General features: G+C 42.9%; 1 protein-coding gene across 1 annotated transcript in view; it reads right to left on the bottom strand.

Moving 5' to 3' along the window:
• The window catches only part of LOC106813455 (kinesin heavy chain-like), a 42,952-nt gene that overhangs the window by 9,110 nt on the left and 23,038 nt on the right, over window positions 1–10,804 (bottom strand). Inside the window, exons 5-13 of the mRNA XM_014817587.1 lie at window positions 8,454–8,609; window positions 7,860–7,979; window positions 6,925–7,074; window positions 4,666–4,857; window positions 2,817–2,934; window positions 2,511–2,673; window positions 1,906–2,007; window positions 1,263–1,395; window positions 882–989 (exon numbers count right to left, since the gene is read on the bottom strand). Of these exons, the coding sequence (XP_014673073.1) occupies window positions 882–989; window positions 1,263–1,395; window positions 1,906–2,007; window positions 2,511–2,673; window positions 2,817–2,934; window positions 4,666–4,857; window positions 6,925–7,074; window positions 7,860–7,979; window positions 8,454–8,609 (1,242 nt within the window). The remainder of the gene's footprint in view (window positions 1–881; window positions 990–1,262; window positions 1,396–1,905; window positions 2,008–2,510; window positions 2,674–2,816; window positions 2,935–4,665; window positions 4,858–6,924; window positions 7,075–7,859; window positions 7,980–8,453; window positions 8,610–10,804) is intronic.

Raw genomic sequence — 10,804 nt, 5'->3', positions numbered from 1 at the left:
GGACGGACGGACGGACGGACGGACGATCATGCGATTCTACAAGCTGCATCTGACTATGTCAGATGAGCTAAAAAAATACAGAAAACAGGTAAATAATAAAAAAATCAGATGGGATTCGATCGAGCGCCCTTTGAGTCGTGACGCCCGTGCTGTACGCGTGCTGTATGCGTTCGGCTATCCAGGCTTATTGGGTTTCAAGATTATGGATGTGCCATGAATATGAGAACACTGTGACGTCATTGAGGCAGTTAAGGAATCCATGTTTAATCCTCCTCTTGAGGGTCAAAAGGTTATCAGACACTTACTCTTCGCACGTCAGTGGAAAGCACATATCATGGTCCTTTCAATAAAGTGATAAAAATGGTAGGTCAGCACTGAAACAAAAAAGTTTTTCACTCTGTCCATTAGGCCATGTCCTCAGAAAATGTCTGATATCTGACCTTTCCCCCACTGCCCTTTGACCTGTGACCTCCAATTTCGCACTGGTGATGAGTTTCCTGCCCATCACACTATACACCGAATATTAAGAGCATAGGTGGAGCCGTTCAGATTTGTGCCGCAATTCCGTATTTCCTCCTATACCTTAAGTTAAGGGGGAAATATTCCACCTCTGTTTACACATCTTGAACTTTGACCCTTGACCCCCAAATTTGTCATCCTGAGTCCTTTTCACGATCCCCCCCCCCCGACGCCCCGAATATCGTGACCGTACGTCGAGCAGTTAAGATTTGTGCCCAGCTGTTGACGAACGGACGCACGGATGCAAGGACGGACGCACGGACAATCATGCGATTCTACAAGCTGCAGCTGACTTCGTCAGATGAGCTAAAAATAGAATCTAAGAATGTATAATTGTAATCCAATAACTTATGTTGTTGTACCTGCTTGTGGACCTTAGTCAACTGGTCAAGATTATTCTCTAGGAAGGCTATCTTCTGTCTCTGGGCCAAACTGCCTCCAACATCTTCCAACTCTTCAGTTTGTGGCATCTACGTGTAAAATTCCGAATATGAGACAAACAAGCAGGACAAATCTCCTTGTGACTTATCACAGACCCACAAACGTGCAGGCACACACCTTGTTACAGATGAGCAAATCTACACGTAGAAGATCTATGCCTCTATTAACACATGTAATCTACACACAAAGGCGTCAGGCCAGATACATGACCATCTCATCAGAAAGAGGTCACCCCGGCATCTAAGCACCCTCGACTAGGTAGTCACGGCGGGACTCGCACACCACGCCAGCAGAGGGCGCACCTTCTTGACCCGTGCCTGCAGGTCGGCAACGAAGAGCTTCCTCAGGTTGTGCAGTGTCTGCAGCTCCTTAGCAACGGTCTCTTCAAGTCCCTTCAAGTCCTGCCTGGCCTGCTCGCGCTTGTCAGACTGCAGCCTGTGTGTGTGCAGCAATTACAGTCAGTTATGGTTAGCAGTTATGGTTACCAATAGCTGCCACTGGGACACTTCAGGTCCTGCCTGGCCTGCTACCACTTTTCAGAGTGCAGCCTGTGTGTGTTTGAGTGCGGGTGAGCGTCCGTGTGTGTACGCGCATATTAATGATAGTCAGTTATAGTTAGCAATAATTATCACTATGGTTAGCAATCCTGTGAGGCGGTGTGTCGACTCTGAAATCACCTAAGAACTGAACCAGCTTTCATTTCAAAGAAGGCCTTATCTAGTAAAAGTAACTGGTGCTGTGCCTTATTGATGAATCTCATGTGAGGTTGAATGATTTATCTCTACATGTATATCATAGCACTTTATCTTCTCAATGTAGAGTTTAAGTATTACCATGAGTGGATTCATTGGTCTGGGTAAACATACCTCCCCCTAAACGTGTAATAATGCATGGCAGTTTCAAATGCACAGTTGAGTACCCACTTATGTATGCATTGCTACTCACATGAGCTCAGACAGCTTGGCCGCCTGCTCAGTCTCCTCACTCTTCAACTTCTTGTAATCTCCCATCAGCTTCTCATAGGCCAGAGTCATCTTTTGTACTTGACTGCACGAGAGAATATTATAATATACAATAGTATTACCTACAGAGTACATTAAGACTAGCTCAGAATAGCAAGCAGGGCATGGAATTTCATCATCAGAGATTTAAGGAGAATAATGCTGCCGAAACATTTTACTTTGCAATACACTTATACACACACAATACACACAAGAGCTTATTCATTGCCATCTTTGCAAATCCAACTTCTGTTACTTAATGACCCGGTGTTTTTTGTCCTGGCTACCTTTTGATACATGTGAGGGTGGCCACTTTGTGCTTTATGACACAGGCTATTCTTTGCATGTCAACCTATGAGTGAGTTATCGATCACCATCGCAATGCTTGCTGCAAGTACAACACTCTCAAATACTATATTCTAACTGTAAGCATCCCACCACCACATTCGGCTGTAGATTAGGTCTCGTTTGCTCTGCATTATTTTTTACCTGTACATTACTCCAACCAATGCTAACCACACCTACTTCACCCTAGCAGCCCCTGCTTACTCCTTCAGCTGTGAGATCATCGCCTCCTTGCTCTGGATCTCCTCGCGCAGTGCAACGAGCTGCTTGTGGTGGCTCTCGCGCTGACCGCTCAGCTGCTGCTGCATCTGCTCCTTCATATTGTCCTCCTTCTCCTTCTCCTCCTTTGCGAGGATGTGCAGCCGCTCTGCAAGCACGCAAGCCCACAGCCCCACTCAGTGGCAGCATTCTCATTCCAATGGCAGACAAAGATGGACCGATATGAGTGGGAACACATGTAAGAAATTTCTACAGTGACACGTAATTCTGTTGCATTTGATTTCACCATACCCTGTAGTTTAAGCTGGGCAGTTTCTTCGTTCAGGGTATCCACAGTCTCTTCCAGTTGCCTCTTTTTGTTCTCCACATCCTTCATTGTCTCCAAGAGTGACTTTGTCTTCAACTCATGCTGAAATCAAACCAACCATGCACATTAATTCATGTATAAACGGATATTTTTCGGTCATTACAACTTGGAATAATTTAATTTGACACTTGTTTTAATAGTAACACAGTGCTACAAAAAAACGCATCAGGGTTTGATATTGAGTGCAGTCTTTTATGAGTTATGGTTCTTTATTTGCATAAATGTTCTCTCAAAACATACGACTTAAATTTTAGGCAGCTTTCCATTTGGCATTCCATTTTTTTGTTAATATGAAATTGTGCTTAACTTATTTGCGGCCTAAATTCTGCTTCACACTCTATGTAGTAATTGAGAAATATCCAAAATACAATTTTTACATAAAAATTCAAAATTGTTTGTCATATAATTAGGAACTGAAAATTTCATGAAATTTCTGTGCTTGAGTATTGAGATATATCTATAAGTAAAACGTGTAATTGATTAAATTCATTGATCAATAAACATCTACTCTTCTTTAGAGAAAGAAATACCTGTGAAAAAGCTTGAGTGTATCCTTAAACCAAATGAAAACAAGAGCCGCAGAGCGTCTGGGCTCATCTGAGGTCTGTTGCTACGGTTATAAACGTAATATTTAAGTCGTGCGTAGTGACACCTTTGTTAGGCGCAGATATGCAGATACGCAGTTGCGTACACATCATTTCAGCAACCTTCTGCATTCGGCATACCTCCCAAATCCCATTGGTTGACACAAATCGCGTGCCTGAAACTCCTGTTTTATGGGTATTTTAACCCTAACCCTAACCCTATTAAAAAAATATAATAATAATAATAAATAACATTATTTGTTGTTATTAAATTGTTGTAAATAAATCTAAATATTTATGTAAACATTTGCGTTAATTGGAAAAAAATAGTTAAATGGATAAAGATAGAAAAATACAGAAAAAACACGTAAATAATAAAAAATCTGATGGGATTCGATCCAAGGACCTTTGAGCCGTGACGCCGGTGCTGACCCGTTCGGCTATCCAGGCTTATTGGCTTTCTAGATTATGGATGTGCCATGAATATGAGAACACTGTTAAATCATTGAGGCAGTTCAAGAATCCATGTTTAACCCTCCTCTTGAGGGTCAAAAGGTTATCAGACACTTACTCGTCGCACGTCAGTGGAAAGCACATTTCATGCTCCTTTCAATAAAGTGATAAAAATGGTAGGTCAGCGCTGAAACAAAAAAGTTTTCCACTCTGTCCATTATGCCATGTCCTCAGAAAATGTCTAATATCTGACCTTTCCCCCCTGCCCTTGACCTGTGACCCCAATTTCGCACTGGTGATGGGTTCCTGCCCATCACACTATACACCGAATATTAAGAGCATAGGTCGAGCCGTTAAGATTTGTGCCGCAATTCCGTTATTTCCTCCTATACCTTAAGTTAAGGGGGAAATATTCCCCCTCTGTTTACACATCTTGACTTTAACCCTTCGACCCCCAAATTTGTCATTCCGAGTCCTTTTCACGATCCCCCCCCCCCCGATGTCCCTAATTATCGTGACCGTTACGTCGAGCGGTTAAGATTTTGCCCAACTGTTGACGCACGGACAAGCCGTGCCGGACGGACGCACGGACAATCATGCGATTCTACAGGCTGCATCTGACTACGTCAGATGAGCTAAAAATACTCAAGTTCATGTCGAAATTTATTTAAATGAATATAAAATTCGAATTGAATAAATAAAAAAGTTTCTGCATGGATGGTACTGCCACACTTACCTGCTGGATGAGCAGACGACAGTTACCAAGTTCAGTCTCACGGTCGTCGATCTTCTTGTTGCTGTCAAGCTGAAAGTTCTCGAGCTGCTGGCAGCGATGCACGAGTGTCTTCACCTCCGACTTCATCTTGCTGACGTAGAGTCGCGCGACGGTAAATTCCTCGTCTATCTTACAATCCTGGTCCAGCTGAATCTGTGCATGCATGTGTGGAAGCAAGGTGTGTTATTATTGTCGTCGTTTGTTGACATGATTGTTATTATTATTATTATCATCATCATCATCATCATCATCATTATTATTATTATCATCATCATCATCATCATCATCATCATCATCATCGTTATTATTACTATTACCATTATTATTATGTACCATTTCTTAAATAATTAAAACAAGAGCTGCAGAGCATCTGGGCTCATCTGAGGTCTGTTGCTACGGTTATAAACGTAACATTTAAGTCGTGCGTAGAGGCACCTTTGTTAGGTGCAGATATGCAGATACGCAGTTGCGTACACATCCTTTCAGCAACCGTCAGCATTCTGCATACCTCCCAAATCCCATTGGTTGATACAAATCGCGTGCCTGAAACTCCTGTTTTATGCTGCATTGTGACCCTACCCCTAACCCTATTTAAAAAAATAATAATTAATTGTTGTAAAAAATTATTTGTTGTTATTAAATTGTTGTAAATAAATGATGTAAATATTTGCATTAATTGGAAAAAAAATAGTTAAATGGATAAAGATAGAAAAATACAGGAAACAGGTAAATGATAAAAAATCTGATGGGATTCGATCAAACGACCTTTGAGCCGTGACGCCTGTGCTGTAGGCGTTCGGCTATCCAGGCTTATTGGCTTTCTAAATTATGGATGTGCCATGAATATGAGAACACTGTGACATCATTGAGGCAGTTCAGGAATCAATGTTTAACCCTCCTCTTGAGGGTCAAAAGGTTACCAGACACTTACTCTTCGCACGTCAGTGGAAAGCACATTTCATGCTCCTTTCAATAAAGTGATAAAAATGGTAGGTCAGCGCTGAAACCAAAAAGTTTTTCGCTGCGTCCGTTAGACCATGTCCTCAGAAAATGTCTGATATCTGACCTTTCCCCCACTGCCCTTTGACCTGTGACCTCCAATTTCACACTGGTGATGGGTTTCCTGCCCATCACACTATACACCGAATATTAAGAGCATAGGTCGAGCCGTTAAGATTTGTGCCGCAATTCCGTATTTCCTCCTATTATATTCCTTAAGTTAAGGGGGAAATATTCCCCCTCCGTTTACACATCTTAACCTTTGACCCTTGACCCCTAAATTTGTCATCCTGAGTCCTTTTCACAATATTCCTATTAGCTCACAACCCCGACGTCCCGAATATCGTGACCGTACATTGAGCGGTTAAGATTTGTGCCCAACTGTTGACGGACGCATGGACGGACGAACGCACGCACAATCATGTGATTCTACAAGCTGCATCTGACTACGTCAGATGAGCTAAAAAATGAATGAATTTAGATAAATTCAGTCTCACCTGTCAGCGTACATATATTTCGCGAGATAAAATGACCCGCTAGTTTTATTGACATAGCCTTACAATATACACTTTTTTTCTTTTTTTTCTTTTTTGCTACTCATTAGAGGCTTAATTAACCTCATGAGTCCGGGGAATCCGACCACCTGTAGTGGTCGCAAATCCACCGTTTTGAATCTCAAACGTTCTCGCCGTTTGTTCGTTTGGTTTCAATATAGGTAGCTTGTTTTACGTCAAAGGTATACCATTCCACTTGATAACGTGTACTCATGACATCGTTTTCCACACTCTATCTCTTTTTGCTGAGTGCTAAGCAGAGAAGCAGTGTGTACCATTTTTCAAGTCTTTGGTATGACCCGGCCGGGGGTTGAACCCACGACCTTCCGCATGCGAGGCGAGCACGCTATCATTGAGCCATCGCTGCGGTATAATGCTTGGTGTTATGCAAGGAGTACCGGTAAGTATCAGATCGATCAAGCAAATATGAAAATGGTTGGTAAAAACATGTGAAATCCTTGCTTTAATATTACACAGTTACAAATAGTTTTACACTTCATAACCAGATTGGTTGGCATGCACAGAGTCCGGTGCATGATCTATCTGTTACAACATGGTTGGTACTGTTATCTTATCACTGTGCAGTGCATGGCTCTAAGACCTGCATGGGTAGGATGGAGTGAGGTTGGAGTAAGGCTCACGGGGCGAGGGAGGCGAGGTGGCTCACCTTCATCTCGTCCTTCTCCTTGCCGAACAAGCTTCCAACATCAGAGAGGTCCTTGAGGAGAGAGGCGAGCATCTCACCAATGCGTCGCCGCTGCACGTTCGTGCTGTCACGTATCTGCTGCAGCTCCGATTGCAGGTGATTGAGTGTGTCCTGTGCCGAAAATATGTACACACACACACACACACCATCTCAGTCACTTCCCAACGATGACTCGATTGCCTCACTGCCACATTTCAATGACACATCAATTGTATCTTAATTGTATCTCACTGGTGCATCGACTAAGTCTCACGATGACAACAGTGTGTTTTCAGTTACGTCTCAACAGCGTATTGATTGCATCACGCAATGCAAACAGTTCTGTTTCAGTAACGTCTCAACAACAGGTTGATGTCTCAATCATTTCTCAAATACATAGCAACTTGGAATATGCTGAAGTTTTTTTTTTAGTATATATTTTTTCTTCATGTTGTATAGCATTGTAATTGTACTGTATTCGTCAGAAATTTTATCATTTTAACTACTCAACACTATTGCTTTTGTCAGATTTTTTCTCCATGAAAAAAACTGTCGTCAGTACATGTATTTGTATCTGAATTCATGCAATAAAGATTTAATAATAATAATAATAATAACTGCAACTCGATCAGTTATTCATCAATGTCTAAATGTAACACTAAACTTTATATGATGAAAAAAACATGCCTCAGACATGTCTCAATTGATGGCACTGCATCGATCGCATCTAGCGATGAAAACAGAAATAACAGAGCATCTGAGAAGTGTCTCAATGACTACGTTGATCACGCCATGCAATGAAAAAGAGAGAATCTCACCCACATCTCAACATGTCAAGTCCATCTATCTATGCAAATGAGTGTTACGATAACGTCTCGACGACTCTGTACTGCAACTGCTGCTGCTGCAACACTCACCATCTTCTGGTTGATTTCCTCCATCAAAGATTCGTTCTCCTTGTTCTTTCCTTCAACCTCAACTGACTTCTGGTCATAATTCATTGCTAGCTCCTCTAGCGCTTGCAGCACCTCCTTCACCTGTAACACGGAGACACGATAATAACCATTCTGTTCCTTACCTAGCTGTAAGGGGCACCACTGCACCTGGGCATGCAGCACCTCTTTCACCTGTAACATGGAGATAATGATTATAGGCTTATCTTACAGTGACTGTTCATGCTCATCGCAGGTCATACTTTTCGGCTACCAAACGACGTGACACGCCATGTAATGACATTGGTTTCTTGACAGCAGGTTATTTACTTACAGAAGACTGTACTTTTGATATTCGCTCTACAATTAAAGACAGCTGGAAGACAAGGCTTTGTTGTCGAACATGCAAACATTTCGTAAAAACTTGAGAGGTGGCAATATAAGCAATGCGATGCTTACAATTGCAACTATGATTATACTAAGCCATATGTTAGCTAATGTTATCCAGCCAAAAATGCTGCGCAATCTATGAGTGTGCATATTGCCCATCGGCATCGCGATCGTGAGAAGAGCATATACCTCTTCCTTGGCGGAGTCGTTCTCTTGTTGAATGCGCGTGCACTCCGACTGCAGCAGCTCAAACTCACGCCGTGTGTTAGCAATTAGTTCCTCCTGGTCGACCATCTGCTCTCTCAGTTGCTCGATTAGCTGTGACTGGTTATTAATCTCTTCATCCTGCCGGGGGCAAAAAAGTACAAGTGACATTTATTTCTCTGAACAGATCGATGCCAGATGTGGGCAACTTGATTGTCTTTCAGTGTCCGACCACAGACCTTTATTGAGACCTTCCAACAAACATTCAGGGCGATACCAATTTTCTCATACATAGTAAAATCTAATTTGCTCCAAATTAAATTCACAAACTCCTTTATCCGGCCACGTCGGGACCGGCACCCATCCGGATATGGGATTTGGCCGGATATGAGAGTTATGCTCAAACTTAGGTTACAATTAAACAGGTTATGGTTAATATGAAATGGAAATATAATGAAATAAAACAGAAATTTTACCGGCAGCATAGCGGACAACACGCACGCACGCACGCACGCACGCGCGCACGCACGCACGCAAGGTTGCTACATCGCGCGAGTTTTGAGCGAGCTTTGAGCAAGATTTTTAGGTGGAAATGAATGAAAAACAGAGAACATACACTGCGAGATCGCGGCCGGTTAATAGAGATTTCCGGATAACGGATGGCCGGATATAGGAGGTCGGACTGTAGTTAAAACAGTGAAGCAACCCCTATAAAGCGGACAACTGTCTACAAAGAATACATTTGGGGCTGTCCTTGAGTGAGCCTTAATATATATACAGTTTTGACTGTATATATATACACGTGAATACTGATTAATATAATGTAAGGTAACGTTATTGTTGTTTGTTGTTTATGTTTTTGTAATGTCATGGCTCATTATGCTTAAAGAGTCTATTACTAATACTAGGACTACCACTAACGTATCTAGACTCTATAGAGTACTCTATAGATTATAGATATGTTAATGGTAGTCCTAGTAGATGAATAGTATATATACATATTCATGGCACTAATACTCGTACTGATCATCGTCAAAATATCTACACGTGTTCGAGCGTGCCTTCCACAATCTGATTGGATTTTGAAATCAGGTGACATTGTGTCACATTTTGCTAAAGAAGTCCATTTTGCTAAAGAAAACCTTATCGATTTACAAACCAGGTGACGTTGCCCGAGATTCCGACAGTCTCGATGGAATCCTGAATGCGACAAGAGTCCCAGTAAAAAGAATTGTTCTGTAGACAAATAGCTTAAAGTTGCGTTGTTCTCAGTTTTTGCTAGGTGTTGTTGAACCCCGGCCTGTTAGGGCACGATTCGCCAACCTGCCCTAAGAGAGCTAGTGCCTGCAGTTTTCCTCGCCCTCTTACAGAAAGCATTTAGATAAATGTTATACGATTTCTCAATTTCAACGACGCATACATACGTCTACTATTATTAGCCTATATGGCTATTAAAAGAATTATTCCTGCACAATTGAGACAAGTGACACCTGACAGCAGGTGTTCTGATGCTAAACTCGGGGGCAAACGAATCAAGAGCACCCTCCCATCGCTGCGTTCGCTCTCTGTCACGAGTTGAAGCTATAGGGCTAGTGAGGGCACGCACGCATACGCTGTAGACGGAAATGTTTGGTAACGTCAGATAATGGAAAGTTTAATAAACAATATAACAGTTCAACGTTGGCACCCGCACAACCCTCACACGCGATATTACGGAAAGCTATATACACATTAAATGATACACATAATATAATTATAACACGTTACACAGAAATGTTTAGGAACTGTTACAGCACAACAGCCGCTGTGGTCCTCCTTAGTTCCTCGACTTCTTCTTCTTCTCCCGCTTCCTCTTCGGCTTCTTCTTCTTCTCCCTTCCTCTTCTTCTTCTCCTTCTTCTTCCTCCGCTTCTTCTCCTGCTGGGCACCTCTCCTCGTCGTCGGCTTCTTCTCCTGCTGGGTACTTCTCCTCGTCGTCGGCTTCTTCTCCTGCTGGGCACCTCTCCTCGTCGTCGGCTTCTTCTCCTGCTGGGCACCTCTCCTCGTCGTCGGCTTCTTCTCCTGCCAGGCACCTCTCCTCGTCGTCGGCTTCTTCTCCTGCTGGGTACTTCTCCTCGTCGTCGGCTTCTTCTCCTGCCAGGCACCTCTCCTCGTCGTCGGCTTCTTCTCCTGCCAGGCACCTCTCCTCGTCGTCGGCTTCTTCTCCTGCCAGGCACCTCTCCTCGTCGTCGGCTTCTTCTTCTGCTGGGCACCTCTCCTCGTCGTCGGCTTCTTCTCCTGCCAGGCACCTCTCCTCGTCGTCGGCTTCTTCTCCTGCTGGGCACCTCTCCTCGTCGT

The sequence above is a fragment of the Priapulus caudatus genome, unplaced genomic scaffold, assembly GCF_000485595.1.
Source record: "Priapulus caudatus unplaced genomic scaffold, Priapulus_caudatus-5.0.1 Scaffold776, whole genome shotgun sequence".
Lineage (NCBI taxonomy): Eukaryota > Metazoa > Priapulida > Priapulimorpha > Priapulimorphida > Priapulidae > Priapulus > Priapulus caudatus.
Note: the sequence above shows the minus strand (reverse complement) of the source record. Positions and strands in the feature narration are given on the sequence as shown.